The sequence below is a fragment of the Xenia sp. Carnegie-2017 genome, unplaced genomic scaffold (assembly GCF_021976095.1).
Source record: "Xenia sp. Carnegie-2017 unplaced genomic scaffold, XeniaSp_v1 HiC_scaffold_6, whole genome shotgun sequence".
In the NCBI taxonomy this organism is placed as follows: Eukaryota; Metazoa; Cnidaria; class Anthozoa; order Malacalcyonacea; family Xeniidae; genus Xenia; species Xenia sp. Carnegie-2017.
In genome coordinates this window covers 11694589-11712507 of record NW_025813526.1, presented here as the reverse complement: position 1 = coordinate 11712507, position 17919 = coordinate 11694589, and the positions used below count along the sequence as shown (strand labels likewise).

The 17919-nt window shown below is 35.0% G+C and overlaps 1 protein-coding gene and 1 long non-coding RNA gene across 3 annotated transcripts; both read left to right on the top strand.

Moving 5' to 3' along the window:
* The first annotated feature begins 1222 nt into the window (after positions 1-1222).
* On the top strand, positions 1223-7213 carry LOC124458200. 2 transcript variants are annotated; one of them, XM_047008257.1, is made up of 3 exons: positions 1223-1425; positions 3523-3630; positions 6067-7213. In XM_047008257.1, the coding sequence occupies exon 3, from the start codon at positions 6101-6103 to the stop codon at positions 6875-6877; it is 777 nt and encodes a 258-aa protein (XP_046864213.1). In that variant the 5' UTR covers positions 1223-1425; positions 3523-3630; positions 6067-6100; the 3' UTR covers positions 6878-7213. The 2 variants fall into 2 exon arrangements, with proteins under 2 accessions (XP_046864213.1, XP_046864212.1); XM_047008256.1 differs by lacking the exon at positions 3523-3630.
* Positions 7214-10620: 3407 nt separating this feature from the next.
* Positions 10621-16378, top strand: LOC124458246. The gene is made up of 2 exons (XR_006953094.1): positions 10621-10787; positions 16139-16378. It is a non-coding gene; the product is annotated as an uncharacterized LOC124458246 (long non-coding RNA).
* Positions 16379-17919: the final 1541 nt, after the last annotated feature.

The following is a 17919-nucleotide window of genomic DNA, read 5'->3' as shown; positions in this document are numbered from 1 at the left end:
CAATTTTATCACTTAGTTAATAACTGTTATTTTTTATCTCGATATATAAACATCCATGATATCAAGCGTTGTAATTAAGCTCAATTAATTACAGTGACATTTTCACCATAGGATTTTTATTATGAATTATAAAATAAACACAATGAAACACGTGCGCTGATTTGTCAAGAACTGAGTTTCCATTAGCCAGTGCAAAGCACATCTGAGCTCAACCAATCAATTCAATCTAAAAATTCGGCCTCGGGCTTGCACTGATCTGCTCTCGAGTTCTCCCAAAGGTCTCCTCGGCTTGCATAAGCTTGTGCAAACACAATAAATATCTTTTATTCTTAAATGTAAACACGATGAAACGCGTGTATTAATTGGTCTATAGCTGTGTTGGCATAAGCCAGTGTAAAATAGATCTGAGCTTAACAAATCAAATCAATCAAAACAATCAAAACAATCAAAACAGTCAAAGAAAATTTACAAATCGATCATGAACTTTAGAAAAATTAAAGCGTTTGTTTTGAATTTATCTTCTTCGAATTGTTGTCATCTTATAAAAGATATAAAGAGAACTTTCAAGCAGGTGCAAGCCTCGACCTTCGGTTTCGGGATTGCACTGATCAGCTCTAGAGTTCTCCCAAAGATCTCATCGGTTTGCATAAGCCCGTGCAAATGCAGTAACATCTTTTATTTCTTAAATGGCAACGCTTATTTCTCGTTTATATCAAACATCCTCGTGATAAAGCGTTTAATTGTGTGAAATATGGAAATCGTGTTTTAAAGATTATATTCAAAAGTTAAAAGTTTTTCATTGTACAGTTAAATTTTTCGTTTGATACGAAACATTAGACAAATTAATATTAGCAGTAAATTGGAGCTTTCTTTGATTAGAAGTTTTGAATCTTCGCAAAGTCTTGTGCCAAAGTCGATTAAACATACACAAGATCTTGCAAAAATATTTTCAGTGTTATTATGTTGAACAGAAAAGTATCGTGTGATAAAATTTCATAAGTAATTGTTAAAACAAAAAAAGCCAAACTATCTCAAAGACATCAGAAAAATCATTTTTTACAACCGTTATGCAAATTATTTGTGCAGCAAATCAATTAGAATTATAGCTAAGATTGTAGGTGCCAAGTCTGCCTTCCATATATGGTCATGGTGAACACATGACGTGAAATTTGATATTCAAAATAATTGTCGTGGAGATTTTTGTGGTTAAATTTATCAGTTTCACAACAGTCTGCGTGCCCATACTCGCGACCTACTTTGCAAGTAATTGTTGTTTTTTTCTGTTAAGGCTTTTGTAACAGAAAACTTATTCAAATTAACAAGAAACAGTGATAAATACGCAGCTGTTCAGTTTGCGTCTTATAGTCAATATCAACGTCTCATCCTAAGTGCTGTTAACATGAAACATAAACAAAGGCAACCAAGGTATGTATTTAATAATATAACCGATACTTTTGTCGTGATAAGAATGCCAACAAAGAGGCATTGTTGAGTCAAAAGTTTGTTTGTTGGCGTGATTTTAATATTGCGTTGTACGGTATACATTGTTGACATTGTTGAATGCATGTTTTGTGTGAAATTATAATAATGCGTGGCAGAAATTTATCACGTTAAAGACAGAATTGATGGATTCCTCCGTCAACATATCAGTAGTGGAATACAGAGCTTGACTTAAATTTTATTTTAAATGATTCTTAAAATTGTAAAAGATTTAAGAACTTCTTGTTTATTGCCCCATTAAAAACGACTACATTATTTCACAGTTTGTTGAAATTCAAAATTCTGTACACTGTTTTAAAGTCGACAGGACATAGTCCAGTACTTTCTATACTTTAGGGCATCACGAAGCTCTTTAGTTTCAACAATTTAAACTTTCTGCTGCCCCAAGTATTAAAGCGCTTATGTCAAGTGGAGGCGCGGCAACGTCGAGAGTTCTACCAACGTCAAACTTTTATCCGTTAAGCAAATTAAAATTTTAAGGGCATTATTATTTAATGTTCATTGCAGTGCTTCCAATTAAACGAACGTCTTTAGTTGTGTTTAAATATTTTGAGAACAATGTGAAATATATAAGCACATGTCAGGATGAACAATAAATCGGCCAAATTGTTTTCAACAATTAAAAATGCTATTATTGTGCAAATAAAAACATTGCTGCGCCATGATTAAAAGGCAATTTTTGTTTGACGTAAATCTCCATTATGCAAACAAGATAGGAAAAAATATTTAATCAAAAACTCCCTTTTTTTAATGGAAATGAATGTCGCTTAAGTACATTCGTATCTAATTCTTAAAGGACATTGGCAGCGAAAAATTTTATGGCTTATATTTGAACCTTTGTGATGTCTACGAACTAAAATAGCAAAAATTTTTTCAAAAATATTTTGTTGCTGAGATATTTGCTGCAATAGTTTTATAAATTTCGCCATCTTGGATAAAATTTTGATAAAATTATCTCGAGCGGTAGTGACGTCATTGGCTGGTGAGCAGTCAAAACAACAATACAATATACTTTGTGATTGACGGCGTTACAACACTTTTAAAGCGTATTTTCCTGATTTTTTTTGCTGTAATGGATGACATAACCGAAAATCAACCGAGTGAGGTTCTGCCCTATCAATATGAATAGAAGTGAAGGCCGAAACAAGCGAAGAAAGCGGTTCCAAACAGGAGAGAAAGCAGAGCGACTTGTCCTCGTCGGAGGATGAAAAAGATGCTTAATTTGAGAGAGCAAATGCTTGCCGCCTTCAAACTCTTAGTTGGTGTAAGTTTGGACATTGTACTTTGTCGAAAAAGGCAATCGAGTGTCTTTGTTGCCACTAAAAAGCGCTTGAATACGATGAGCATGAGGCTTTACTAGGCCAAACAGAAACTCAAGGAGAGTATTGCTTGACAACACACCAAGAATTTAGGGACAATATGCTGTCAGAAAGTGTGTTAAAGATAGACGTGTGTCGATATCTTGAAGAAAACAGGCCCCTGTCTGATGAGGATCTGGAGAGAATACACAAGCTGCATCGATTAGTCGCATATCAAAGATGTTCTAGGGGGATTTTTCAAATTTTAGGGAATAAACATCGAAGACCATTTCCTACTTGTGTTTATGCTAGCATACGAAAACGCTCGCGTCACCAGACGGACTTTATACACATTTTAAGTACGCATGTTATCACGAAAGACCGTAAATTTAGTCTTAGACAGACGCTCTTTGATGTTCTTTGTTATGATCTGCAATTGCGATGCCATATCATTGTCAAAGAATTGTCACGAACTGCGCAAAAGCAAAATGCATGAGTGATCCACCGAAAACTTGTATTCATTCATAAGTTATAAAGTTAATAGAAAAGTGTACTTGTACATTGTGCACGCAAACACGCACGTAAAACATTACGGTTAAACGAAACTGTACAGTCAAGAACAAAACATAGCGGCTTTGAGCTTATCACCTATATAAAACTACATAATCTCGCAGACTCATATATATAAATAATAAATTAAACTTAAACTCTTTGTTGGTCACAGGTTTCTAATATGGGAAAATGAAATATTTCTATTGCACGAAATATTCAGTGTACAAAACACGCCTATTGTTGTCTTGGCTTACACTTGGTATGTCGCGAAAGCCTAAATGTAAGATCTGCTATAATAAACGTTTCTACGTCTTATAACGACTAAATATTGGAAAAGTATATAAGCGTGATAACACAACTTTGTTAATCTTAACAACCGCCGACTGTTGTTTTGTTTTAAAATTCCAGTGAACTAATGTGCTATATTTTATTATAATACTATTATTTTATATTGTGTCATTCAGTTGATACCAGCCAATGACGTCAGTAATGTATTTCGGCATAATTTAGCATAAGGGTTTTTTCAAAAATGGCGGATAAGGATTCGACTTTATGTCAAATTTTCTCAACAGCAAAATTCAAAAGAGACACGAAAACACGAAATTAAGTATTCCATAGGTATCTATGATAAACGTATGAAAAAAAATTTTTCATTGCCATTGTCCTTTAAAGAAATTCAAACATGCGTAAATTATACAATCAAAAATGTGGAAAATTAAAGTTTTAAATAAAGTTTGAAAAACCACGCGATAGCTACGCTAAAGTTTCTTCAAGGTAAATTTTTTGTTCCAAAATTTGACTTTTTAAAAACCTGCTTATCAGTTACAAAACGATCGTATATGAGCCGTTGATAAAATTAATTATTATATTACAAACGTACGGCGACGGCGGTATTGAAGATCTTGTCGTAGGGTGCCTTTATTAACAACTAATAGTATATAAATATTTAAACTCAATTTTAAAATACAGTAATGGCTTAATAATGTATCGCTCACATATTAGAGAGCTTTAGCAAGAGTACGACTAAGACGACAAGTACGAAATTTGACCGTGTAAGGGATTGGCGCGAGGAAGCTTCTTGTTGTTGTCGCTTCGTCAAAATTTTGTTTTACTTGTAAACAACAGAACGAGATTCATTATTGTGAGAAACACTGAACTTTGCGAAGTACCTACGATTCTATTAGTGAACAATGATATCAACAAATCATATATACTGATTTTGAGAGAATATAGGTCTCTTAAGACTAAAAAATCTTGTCTATTTTACGTTTTATGTACGATGTATTTGTAGTATTTTACTGTATGTTTACGCTTTACTTAGCGTACGAGATACATGGAAGTTTTGCTGTTCGTTTTTGTACATCTGCGCTCAAAAAAGTTTCTGTCATAAAGCCTGGATGATGAAAAACAGTACTGTAAGCTGATTTCTTACTCAATAAAAAAGTGTTTCTACTTTCTTTGTTTGAAAAGAGATCTTAGTCACGATTAGAACATTTTAACAAAACATCGTACTCAGATTGATGATAGCTATGTGTTGTTGTAGTCGCAACAATGTTTTCAGGTCGAAATGATGTACTTCGTACTCGTCGTACGAAGTGGTCTTTGCAAAAGGTCTTGTTAAAATCCATGTGCCATGACAATGAACGTCACGTGTCTTTCACCATGTAAACCTAAAGATGACAATCCTCTACTGTTTTCAAAAAAGTTTACTGTTAGTAAACTTTACCTCGCTTTCTCCTTCATCTTTCTTGTTAGTACAATACAATCGATATGCTCTTAACTCAATTTTAACTTAACTTAACTTAACTCAATCAACTGAAACTGGCCTTGGAAATAAGTCGCAAATATACTATTCTCTACATTCACTTTGTTGTTGCAATTCACATTTTTATATTTATTATTTTTATATGTAGCTACATAATTTCACTTTACCTAAGCCATAGTTTAATTACCTTTATAATTATATACTTTGAGATTTTCTCGACTTTGATTCACTGATTGCAGTGCAGCTTATCTGTAATTGCATTATGAAAATGTGTAATTGCACTGTTGAAGATCTGTAAATGCTCTGTAGCAAAGCTGTAATTGCACTATAGCATGTGTAATTGCACTTAAAAACTGTTTTTGTGATTGACTGAAAAGCAGTGAAAGCCAAACAAACTTCTTTTCAATTCAAAAGAAGACATGGCAGATGTTGTGATAAACAAAGTTTTCCACAACTGGAAGCGTTTGAGATTCAAGCATTACAAAAGAATGCAAAGAGTACAAACCAAACCGGAAGAACTGTCGTTTGGGTGAATGTTTTAAACAATTGTGCTGCGTAACCAGGCTTTTTCTAAAGCGTTTGAGAGTAACGAAACAAGATAGACTTAGACAATACAGTCAAGAAATACCTAAAAGTGTATTATTATTAAGCAGTAGGATAGTTTCTCTTGCAATTACACCTAAAGATAGACTAGTAAGTTTTTTAAAGACTGCCAAGAGCACTCGTCCTTCGAACTTTCGCTATTTAGTTGCACTCTTTAAAAAGCTAATTTGTGCATGTTTATCCCTAATTTAACTCGAAACTTCTCTTACCAATACACAATCTCCGTATGCACAAGTGGATCCCACTTACAGTCTTTTAGACCTGTTATGTTTTGATTTTCTCTAGGTACCTCTGTTTTTTAGTTTTTCTTTCAATGCAATCATGTTAATATAAAATCTTGACTTTTAGACGAAGGCGTGTTTTATGTTCTATTGAAACTGATATGAAAAACGGAGCTTACTCAAACTCGACTTTTAAGTCCTCGGATACAAAAGAAAGCCATGGAGATGGAAAGCTAAATACGGTTAACACTTTTGCTTCAGAAATAGCCGCTTGTGCCTTGTCTGAAGATAAGAAGAAAGGCACATTTCATAAGAAAGTGTCAGCAAAATCTGAAAAAATACCTGATGTTCTGGAGGTTTGCTCTTTCAAGAATTTCGCTAAAGAAGACTCGAATATAACAAAAAACTCTCAACTATTTATAAATTACCATGAAAAATCAAGAGTCTCTTTTCCAGTAATTAAGAACGTTTTTACATTATCTTCATTACCCGAGGAAATTTTAAAAACTCAGCTAGACTTTCCTATCACATCTCCACGCTCTCCTTCTTTGATATATAAAGAAAATGCAAGACACCAGATGGTTTTACATCCGTCAATAACGTATTATTCGTGTATGCAAGGAAAATCTTCTGAGATATCGGAAAGAAAGAAGAAAGAACATTGTGAAGATGGAAATGTGATTTCCTTTTTGACAAACTCCATTGAAATGGGGCCACCTCACATCAAATCTTCTTATCAAAATTCAGGGAATGAAGTGAATTTTCTAAATTATCTTCGTGAAGACAACTTTCAAATACACAACGCTGACTATGTATTTAGCGAAGAAAAACAATCGAGCGATGTTGCTTTAACAGCTCACGAGCACAAAGTCTTTCAATTAAAGAGGAAGTTGCAAGAACAGGAATTGGCTTTGAAAAGGTTACGTACGCAGTTTTAAAAAAGACCAACGACAGTGATCCTTTATTCAAAGCATTATATTAATTTGAAAAATATAAAAAATCTGTTTTCATTTGTATGGTTACAGACAAAAAGAGAAAAGAGAAATCAGAGAAACACTTTAAAATTTTTGATTTTATTATTGTTTACATAAGGTTAGTAGTCATAAGGTTTGCATTAAAAATCAACTTGTGGCAAAAATTTTTACTCCAAATTTAGTTGTCTGATCTACTATCTTAAATGTAATTATCAATCCTACATAAATCTTATCCTTGTTAGGATCTTTTTCATGATAAGGATTTAACATATATTTATACTTTAAGGGTTGACTATTAAATAATTGTGCTCATTCTCGTTCTATTCTAATGGTAAGGGCAAGATTAATGTGCTAAAAAGTTGTTTCCAATTTTGAAGCGACGTAAGGTTTTGTTTTTCTAATTTTAATGCCTTTGAATGTTTCGAAACTTCGAAACGTGTTCCGAGATTACCATTAATTTACCACTATCGTGAAGCCATTTATTATCAACAATATTAAGTTGTTCATACATCGTGTGCCTTCAAGAAGCTTGTAATATCAAGAGCATCATGATTACTGAAATCCCTCTCAATGTTTACTTACATTTGTGCCAACCAAATTGTTATTAGAAACGAATTACGTTTAAAATACGTCTCATTTTTTACACAATTTAAGAGTTTTTTGTATTCCTTGTACTTGAAAACAGTAAGTAATAATGATCTCGGGCTCAAATCTCCATGCATAATCAATTACTTTATTTTATAAAAATAAACCAAACTGAACTTAACTGAACAGAGTGGGATAATACCAGACCTTTTTCAGCTTGTCTTCCAATGACATAAGAAAGAGATATCCTTCACCAAGTATTGGTTCAACTGGGTATAAATATGCCCAGCAAAGTAGTAGAGTAAGAAATATTTCTTTTAACTACATTGCTATGATTATAGTTATTTCCTATACATCAGTTTCTATGATTGGTTCAACATTTTATATTCCATTGATAGTGGATGATTGAGAATTGAATGGTCATATTTATGTATTTATATGTTATTATTTGTCTAATTTCATTTGTGTTGCGGGCTGATCTATTCAAGTTATTTGCGCTAACAATTCGAAAACTGAAAGAATATCTATGCACCTTTTTACTAATAAAGAAAAAGATTTACAAAGACGACGAAAGCGGGTAACCTCCGTACGTAAACATAGACCGGGTTTTAAAGCAACCTCAACTTCGTTTCTTTGTTGTGCGCATATTGAGGAATCGTGGTTTGATGTAAATATCAGTGTTTCCGTCAAATTAAAACGACGATTAAAGAAAGATGCAGTTCCTACTATCGATGTGGCTGAAATCGTGGAACCATTTGAGGACGAGATGACCGATGGAAAACGAAGACAGGTAAGTGTTATATTTACTGGCGAACACTTGTAGTTGATGTTTGTGATATATAATAGCCTTTAACCGTTTTAGATTGTCAGAAGCATTGTTATTAGATCCATCTGGGCATAGATATATCATCCTACAAATTTGCAATGTGCAGACAGCATTGGTATCATTAAGCAAAGGTGTGTATTATACCAGATTTTTTGTGGTGAGAAGTATACCAACAGCTATTATTACATGTTTTTAATGTCGTAGTGACAGTGTTACTGAAAGCATTGTCATACTTCATGGGTCTCTTGTCATAAATCTAATGTGGAGATAACCACGATTATGGTGATGTTGTATAGTATTTTGTGTCCTTTTTATTTATGCTTTTATTAATTAGTTGTACTGTGTTGAGTTTTTTTTTGGAGGTTGACGAGAAAGAAGCTGAAGAGACTAATGAACAGTACTTGGAAATCAAATTCAAGAAAATGAACACAATATTTGAATTCAGATTTCAAAGTACACAAATTATTGCATAACACGATGGGGGAAAGGTCATCAAATGATGAACTTATTTTTAAGTGAGCTGACGGCGCCACATTTTTATTCCAAAACAAGATAACTTTTTCATGTTTAATATAACTTCAGAATTGTGACCAGGGATATACCGAGCGGAAAGCGAATTCTTATTATAAATATCAAAGCGCACCGAAGTGCTTTTAAAAGAGCCATTTAATGCATAAAAAAAATATTTATTTAGAAGCGTTACGTTTCGTCTTGATTCTCAAGACATCATCAGACAGTATTAAATTACAAGTATAGAGAGATATATATATAATACCAGTCTCTTAAGTATCTCATAAAATAACCATTTAGTTAGTTACACTTGACTTAATTATTTACTAATTACAGGAAGAATATGAGAGCATGTATTAACAACAAGGTGTCTCAGTGGTGTTATTCCTGAAATTTTAACTGAAATTGGATTCGTAGAAGTGATTTTATGAACGTTCAAAGTCAGGATTTCCAGCAAATTTTTTGCAAACTTTTTGATCGGTATGTTAATGAATGTGACGTATATGGCTAGTTGAGCACATATATGAACATGGCGTATTCTACTAGTGATAGCGAGCTTAAGTTCACGCGATGCGCCCTCACGACGACGCTTACACGAAGTAAATTCTCGTGATTTCAACAACTGCGCATGCGTCTCTTTGAAAATCGGCGCGTTGTGTGGCGACGATGCTTCGATTTTTGTCAAAGACACGGCGTCGTCATGGTTATTTAGTTTTTTTCTATGGACTTAAATATGGCTCAAGAACTTTTGCTTCCCACCACCACATCAACTTTTTAGCGTTTATAAAGTTTGCATCATATGCAACAGAGAATTCTTCCCTAGTTTTTCTAAAGCTAGTCATCGCTTTACAAACACATATGCCGTTGGTTATCAATTTTCTTAATCAGGTCTGTTGCTACGACGCTGCCGTTGGCTATCAATTTTCTTAATCAGGTCTGTTTCAACGACGGCGTCGCGCTAAAGGTGCGTCCTGTAAGCTTAAGCTTGCAAATTTTAACAAAAAACGCTGAGGAAACGCTGTGTTGCAGGCGGAACTAATGAAGTTAGTTTCGCCAATGATTCAAAAACCGAAGGAATGTCGATGCACCTGTTTCCCAAACAAGAAACGGAGCCAAAAGACGAAAGAAATTTGGTAAATTTTGTGCTAAAACATCGACCGGGTTTTGAGGCTTCCTCTACCTCATGTCTTTGTTCCGCACATTTTGAGGATTTGTATTTATCTTAATTTGAGTGTGCAAGTCAAACTCAAAAGAAGGTTGAAGAAATAAGCTCTCCCAGGCATTGATGCGGCTGGGATTCCTGAACCATCTAGAGAAGCTTCTTAATGAAGAATCGTGCATAGATTACTCTTCTTTTGAAAAGTCTATAGTCAATGTGATGATTTAGATGAAGAGACCGCCAAGAATACAGTCAGGGATTTTGTCTTTTATAGAATTAAATACCTGTTTTATTTCATGATTATATTTTTTAATCATGTCTTGGAATTGATGAAGAAACAAGCTTTAATGATATTTGTTCATGGTATTTTACATTTCATTATAGTTGAGTTATTTAAAAGATTTTGCTGTAACTGCAAAGCTGAAAATCCAAAAGTTCAACTCAAAGCATTGTTCCATTGTTATTTTTCTATGGTTATGGGAAGATCTCCAGCTAGAAACATTATGGCAAGTTTCGGTATAATAATGTCTGGTGTCAATATAAGTCAAGCCTTGATAATTTTCAAGCACATGAAAGTCTCAATAATTAGTGCCTTTTTGTTTCCAGCTGCTCTCACGCATTGGGAAAGCTATCATTTGAAATTGATTAAAGATAGGAACAAAAGTGAGACAGATAGCCAGACGTGGTCAGGAGATGCTTTTGATTCTAGGGGACACAGTGCAAATCATGCATATGGAGTCTACACAATGTGGAACTACACAACATCAAAGCTGGTACATTTTGAATTGCTTCAGGTATTATCAAATAATAAAATTCATAATTTTTGGTATTTTTAATTTAATGGTAAAAGTATTTATATTTTTCAACAGTTGGCAGCAGTAATGCCATGGATCTAAAAAGAGCAAAAAGATCATTTTAGTTCCTTGAAAAATTTTTATATTTTAAATATGCTGTGATATAGTTTCTTATATTTTTTCTTTTTTGCCTTCTTTCCGGAGACTGACATTGTAAAAAAGCCATTGAGTTCTATAAGACCTGGAGGGGAAACGTCAACAAAATTAGTATAAATTATTAGCGCGCGGCCGCGTGGTCAAAAACATGGCGGATTTTGGTTGTCAAAGTCAGCGGAAAGACGCAGGCTCATAAAATGAAATTTTTTTCGCCCACCCGGATTTGACAACCACAATTGCGATTATAGAAAATATCAATGCCAAGCACAAAAACTTTTAGAAATTTTATCTTTAAAACATGCTGCAAACTTGTTTGGTATACGGATGCTGAAGTAATGCCAGAAAAGGAAACATTTCATGACACCGGTAAGCAACGTAAGATTGTTTACTATTTAAAGTGTTCAGTGTTTTGTTTTAAGTCAATACTTGAAGTGTGATGGCATATATTTTGTGAATGTTTTTACTCCTAGGTTGTAATTTAAGTTATGTTTATCCAGTCTTATTTGTTCTTTACTTAATCGATTGCTAGACGAGGCAAAGCAACCAGTTCTTATCGAGATATGCATATCTTAAAACTCCTTGTTTCAACTGAGTTGAAATGGAGGATTTTTTCATGATATTTTTCTGAAAATATGAAGCAAATATTAAGGACAGAGCTGTATTGAAATCAAATGCAGTGCAGGATTACCGTAAATGCTCGAATAAGCGCCCAGCTTCCAATAAGCGCCCCGCTTCGAATTAGCGCCCCCTAGGACTCAAATTTTGAAATAAGCGCCCCTTCCAATAAGCGCCCCTCGAGAAAAGACGGGTTTTGCTAAGCGTCCTCTCAAATAAGCGCCCCCAACCCCCCCACCCTTCCCCCGATAAAAGATGAACTTCGGTACTCAGTTCGATACACAGTATTTTTAATTTTTTACATCGGTAACGGACATTCGTTAGAACTCAAAATCAATGTTCTTCAGAGGTTTGCTTCTCATTTGCTTGATTTCAATATCCATGTGGGCACATAGGAGCTTTACTTTATCAAGTTCCTCGTTAAACTTTGCTCCCAGTCGCCGGCTTCGTGTTACTGCTTTAAAAGTTCCTGGAACAACTAGGCCTTTTCAAGTTTTCTTTTCCAGTTACTTTTACCTCCACCGCATTATCCTCATGAGCTCGTAAAAATGTAAACACGAGGAAGGAAAGTTCAATGGGCGCATGTCCAACCAGCTTGCCACTGTCTTGAATAAATGTTCCAATCGCATATTCATCGTGCTCTTTAGCCTCCTTTCGATCGTCTTTCCGACACACTAGCCGTTCTCCAAGCTGTGGTGACCATTTAGCTTTATAAACATGGTGTCCTCTTATCACAGACGCAAATTCTATTTCGTAAACCATTTGCCAAGTAAAGGTATAGCTTGAACGCGCCATGTTGTAAACAGCAGATGAATGTCACACACGTGTTTGGTAGCACGTGATACAATGTGATCTTCTCATGGGAGGTCTTTTCCGGCCTTCTCGCATTACAGCATGCTTACCTTTGACATCATGGACGAAAGTATAACTCTAGCATCTACATCGCACGCAGGATTGAAGAACTCTTCTTATTCTAACGAATTTAAACTTAAGGCTGTTCAATTTGCCGAAGAGTGTAACAGTAACCGAAAAGCCGCAGCAAAGTTTGGTGTCGACCGCAAGAGAGTAAGAGAATGGCGACAAAAGAAAAGCAAATTGGAAGATACTAGCAGCAAGAGAAAGCGGCTTGAAGGAGGCGGACGAAAGCCATTCGATGAAGACCTCGAAGAAGCATTATTACAGTGGGTACATGAGCGCCGTTCCAATGGCCTTCGTGTTTCCAGAAAAATGATCGCAAGCAAAGCAAAATTTTTCGATAACGAGAAATGCAAAGAGAAGGAAATGCCACCATCGTTTCTTGCCAGTTCCGGTTGGTTACAGCGGTTCATGTCAAGACATGGTTTGGCAATCAGACGCAAAACCACTGAATCACAAAAGGACCCCGAGAAAGTGATAGACAAACTCATAGCGTATGTTTTGCAGATTCGCCGGCAACGTAAAAAAATCGCTTACCAAGACAGGGATATCATTGCAATGGATGAGACAGCAGTATGGCAAGATATGGTATCCAATACCACGGTCGACAACATTGGCGAAAGCACAATTCGATTGAAAACAACTGGCCATGAAAAAACGAAGGTTTCAGTGTGTTTGACTGCAAAGGAGACGGTACCAAACTAAAGCCGTTCATCGTTTTCCAGGTGCCAAGAGAGTCGAAAGCACTGAATGAGGAATTCAGAACAAAGTGTGTCGTAGCGTCCTCGATTAATGGATGGATGAATGAAGAACTAACCGTTTCTTGGGTTAAAAGTGTCTTGGGCCAGTTTTCGTTCACCAGACGGATGCTGGCTTGGGATTCTTTTAGATGCCACGTCTTAGACAGCGTTAAACAAGAGCTCAATCGCGCAAAGATAGATCCTGTAATTATACCTGGGGTGTACGAAATATATCCAAGCGCCTGATGTATCGTGGAACAAACCATTCAAAGCCAAAGTGACTGAGAGATATGACGAGTGGATGGCAAATGGTCAACACACGTTTACTGCAGCAGGGCGAGCTCCTCCTAGGCGAGAGATTGTCCAGTGGATCATTGAAGCATGGAATGATCTGGATAAGGACATTATTGTTAACTCCTTCAAGTGCTGTGCGCTGACACTTGCTGTCGACGGTTCTCAAGATGAGCTGATACACTGCTTAAAGCCGAGTCAACCTTGTCATTCTGGCCTGGCACAACTGAAGGCAGTTCAGCAGCAACTTCAGCAAACACTGGAGAATGATCCTTTTCAGGATATCACGCTATCAGATGTTGAAGATGCTGCTCCTGTGTCAACATTGCTTGATGACAGCGATACAGAAATTGAGATTGATTAAGGATCAAATGGTTAGCGAAAGACGCGATATAGCATAAACAATGTCAGTACTATTTTCATTGTGTGTTAAATTGAAGACAACCGCTGAACATTAACGGCAGGCTTTCTTTATATATACAAAACATTTCACGATGTTAAACGCATTGTACAATACACATGCCCTTTAACGGGCACCAGGAAATCGCTTGGAGAACATTTCAAGTTTCACAAAATGTTAATGTTGCTTTCTAGAATGTTAACGTTTTCAAAATTTTCATACTTATGTTACAGTTAAGGTCACAAGAAATAAAATACCAGTGTCATTTTCACGTCAAAAATCCGAAAATGAAATAAGCGCCCCTTCCAATAAGCGCCCCTTCGAATTAGCGCCCCCCTCTCGCCTCCAAAAATTAAATAAGCGCCCCGGGCGCTTATTCGAGCATTTACGGTAATTAATGAGCTCTTTGGTACATGTCGTACAATAAAAATTACCTGTATTAAACAGCTAGCCTGGACAATTTGACAGATTTGGACAAGCATGATGATGGTGTGTAAAGGTTTGCTTTATGCTAAAAGTTTTATAAATGCCATATGGTGTTTCTGTAAATGAATTGTTTGTTACACAGTGTACTAAACAGGTTAGTACATCAAAATCAAGATAAAAACTACTTTGTTCAATAATGTGCCAAATTTTGCTCCTACCTTGAAATATTTGCTCAAGAAAAGCTTATCATGACATGCATGAAACATTAAATACAGTACTGCATCATCTGACAAAATCCATACATTTTTCAATTCCAGGTGATTAAAATTCACATAAGATGCATTGGTTGCAATGAAGTTGAATGTGGAAGAAGCAAAATTGATGGCAAAGAACTTTTATGTCTTTTGAAGAATTACGATATCATTTAAAAGAATAAGAGTAGCAATCTAGTAAAAGAAGCCACATCTGCCTTCAACATGAGACTTTTCCAATTATGTATAGTTACTTTGTACAAAATACTATTTTAGATAAACTTGATTTTAAGTCATTCACTGATATTTTTACCAAAAGACAAAAAGAAAAATTCAAAGGCATAATGTAAAATTCAAAATTTATCAAGTTGTTTGAACCTAGAAAAAATTAGTATAGGTAACTGTAATTTGTAAGGACACAAAAGAAAAGTAGTGCAAGAAGGTTAGCATTTTTGAGAATTAATAAGTTCTTGACATACATTACACAAGGCCATAATATTATAAATAATGTCTGTATAATAACAATTATACAACATGCGAAATATCTTCACCTACATAATTATTTAAACAGGTTTGCCTTCATGCAGCAATAAGAAAAGTGTTATGTCAGAGAAACCAATGCACTTCGATTTAAGAAATAGTATTTTCAATGGGAAATTAATGTAGTTCTGTTTAGTAGTAGATCCATGGTTGTCAATAACAATCCAGTTTCTAATATCTTGGCTTAAAACAGAATCAGCAACATGATTATAGAATTTCTGAATTTCGTTCTTTTGCTCTCCTAGTTCAAGATATTTTCCTCATAAGTTCTCAGTAGATTTATCAGAATATCATAATACTTTATAAGACACCCAGAATCAATCCTACCAAAAAAAACTCAAAACAATTACATACCTACTTATAATATATTTCCAGTCGACTTAAGTCGTAGGTAAGCTAACTTTTCTAACTCCTTTTCGACATTTTAACTAAGATTTACCCATCTATTCAAGAAAGACAGTTGCACCAAGCTGTTCACAAACAGTCAAAAACACAAGTAATGCGCATGGGATTATGCATTAAAGCTTAACAACACATTAAAAGTGTAAAGATTGTCGTTTGATATTTATTTCTAATATATCTAAAGCATTACTTGACAAAATATACGTTATTTTACAGTAGATTTACCTCATTTAAATGTGTGTGTCTATTTCACAAAAACCTTAAGCATTATTTTCAATATTTTATGCTTACGGTATCGTGGTTGTTTTTGCTGGTTGTCATTACTATGAGCAGTAATAGAGATCCGTTTCGGGAGGGAGCGAATGTTAAAAATTTTTCTCAAAGTGGAAGTTTTGACAACCAAAATCCGCCATTACCTTCATGTTTTTGACCACGGGGTCCAGGCCCCTTTGCCCCTCCAGGTCTTATAGAGCTCAATGAAAAAAGCTAAAAAGATTTTCTTTCACTTATTCACTCAGCAGTTCCTTTTTTATTGTATCCCCTCGTTTCAATGCAATAAATTGCATGTCCACTTATACAGTGCATACATATATCTCCTGCATGGTCTTCATCTAGGCATGTTTCCTGACCATTCTAAATTCAGCAAAGACGGTCAACAGTCACTACACAAGTCTATTGACTTGTTGTACCACTTGGATATGCTTTCAGAGTAAAGTGGTAAACACAAGCAGGTAAAGGACGACTGCTCTTTCATACTATACATCTACAAAATCATCAACCATCTGTATGCTCTCAAATACCTAAAGTAAATAAGGTTAGACAAATCATTGTTGATAAAACATTGTTAATGAGAAATTCTTGTACAATCTTACTATCTTACATATTTAATGGTTGCGATGCTTAGCGGCGATAAGCACGTCCATTTCTGTCTCTCAACAACGCCCTAAAGATTTCAAGAACAGCCTCGTGTAGTGGAGGCTCAAATTTCGCATGTTGTGTTATGCACGATATTTTTTCAATGCTGCCATCGAAAGTCATTTCTGTAAAGCTGATCCCATTTCCTTACAACACCAGTACTGTAATGCTCCCTCTAAAAATTCCGTATGACAGCAATGAATATTAAAGAGATACTGCATCTAACAAATGTTTTAAGTCCATAATTTTCCAGCAAAAAAAAATTGTAATCTGTTTGCATTAAATTTTCATGCCTGCATCACGTTGCAAAATATGTACTACCTGAGTAAAATTTCATGATTACAGTGCTTGAAAACAGAACTTTGTCCAACTATGGATAACACTGATTTAATAGCAGGCACAGGCACAAGTCAAAATAAATTATAGCAGCTCAATTGTAAATTCAAAATACTTTTTAGTTTTAGAATAAGATTATTAGGGATGAATTTCTAAAGAATATACTTTTACCAGCTAAGTTGCCTCTATAGTTTTGAAATGTGAAATATAATCAAAAGTGAGCAGCAGTGATTTGATTTCACTTACCTTATACCCGACAAAGCATTGATTAAGTCTGGCCGTATGTGTAGTAGCGTTTTTTCCCGGCCAAGAATATGCCCCTGAAATGTCGAGTATTTTCTTTATTGATGGTAAATTATAGGCAATGAAAACAAATATGTTGGTGCTTATGCTAAAAACTGCTAGAATATACGTTCACATACATAAAAATGTCTAGCGGTGGGTCACGATTAGTTTTAAAGCACAAACTAGTCAACCGCGAATGTAGCTGAAATCCATAAAATTGAGTTTGGTTTGCAGTAATTATTCACAAAAACGCCAAAAGCTTGATTGTGGTTTCTGATATATTTAGTTTAAAATTTCTACTAATGAAGGCAATATTGCTTCATTGCTTTGCTCACATAGTCAATTTCACACAGTTTCATTATAAGTTTAACTTGCAAGTAGGAAGGAAAATGGGGGCTTCGCGCTCACCTCAGACACGTTGTCCTAACTCTTCCAATAGAGGGCTCTGAATTTACCTATTGCATTATATTTCAAGTTTCACACACACATACGAAATGTTAAGCGAATCCCTGGCTACTGGATCTTCTCCAGCATCTCTATTAGAAAGATCTCAATGGCAAAAATACAAAAATCAAGACCTTTGCTTGATAGTTATCCCAAAAGAAGCAAGAGTAATAAAGAAAGGTGTTTTTAAGCACGATCGTATAACTTATTTTCATGGTTGGAGTACTTTGAGAACGTCGACGCCTGTTTTTGTTATCCTTACAAAAATTTTGTGAAAAAAGACAAAACCTTCACTAAAGTTGGTTTCTTAAATTGGAAGGCTGCCATGAAAACTAATAAAGGATTTAATAAACACCAGAAGTGCATATTCAAGCTATGGCAAGTTTGAAAGAGAAGAAATATAAAGAAAGTCGGGG

Bases quoted from the DNA above. Each gene is read 5' to 3' on its own strand.
- LOC124458200 (XM_047008256.1), top strand. From the start codon at position 1,400: ATGAAACATAAACAAAGGCAACCAAG. The intron at 1,426-6,066 runs GTATGTATTTAA...CTTGACTTTTAG, and splicing joins CATAAACAAAGGCAACCAAG to ACGAAGGCGTGTTTTATGTT.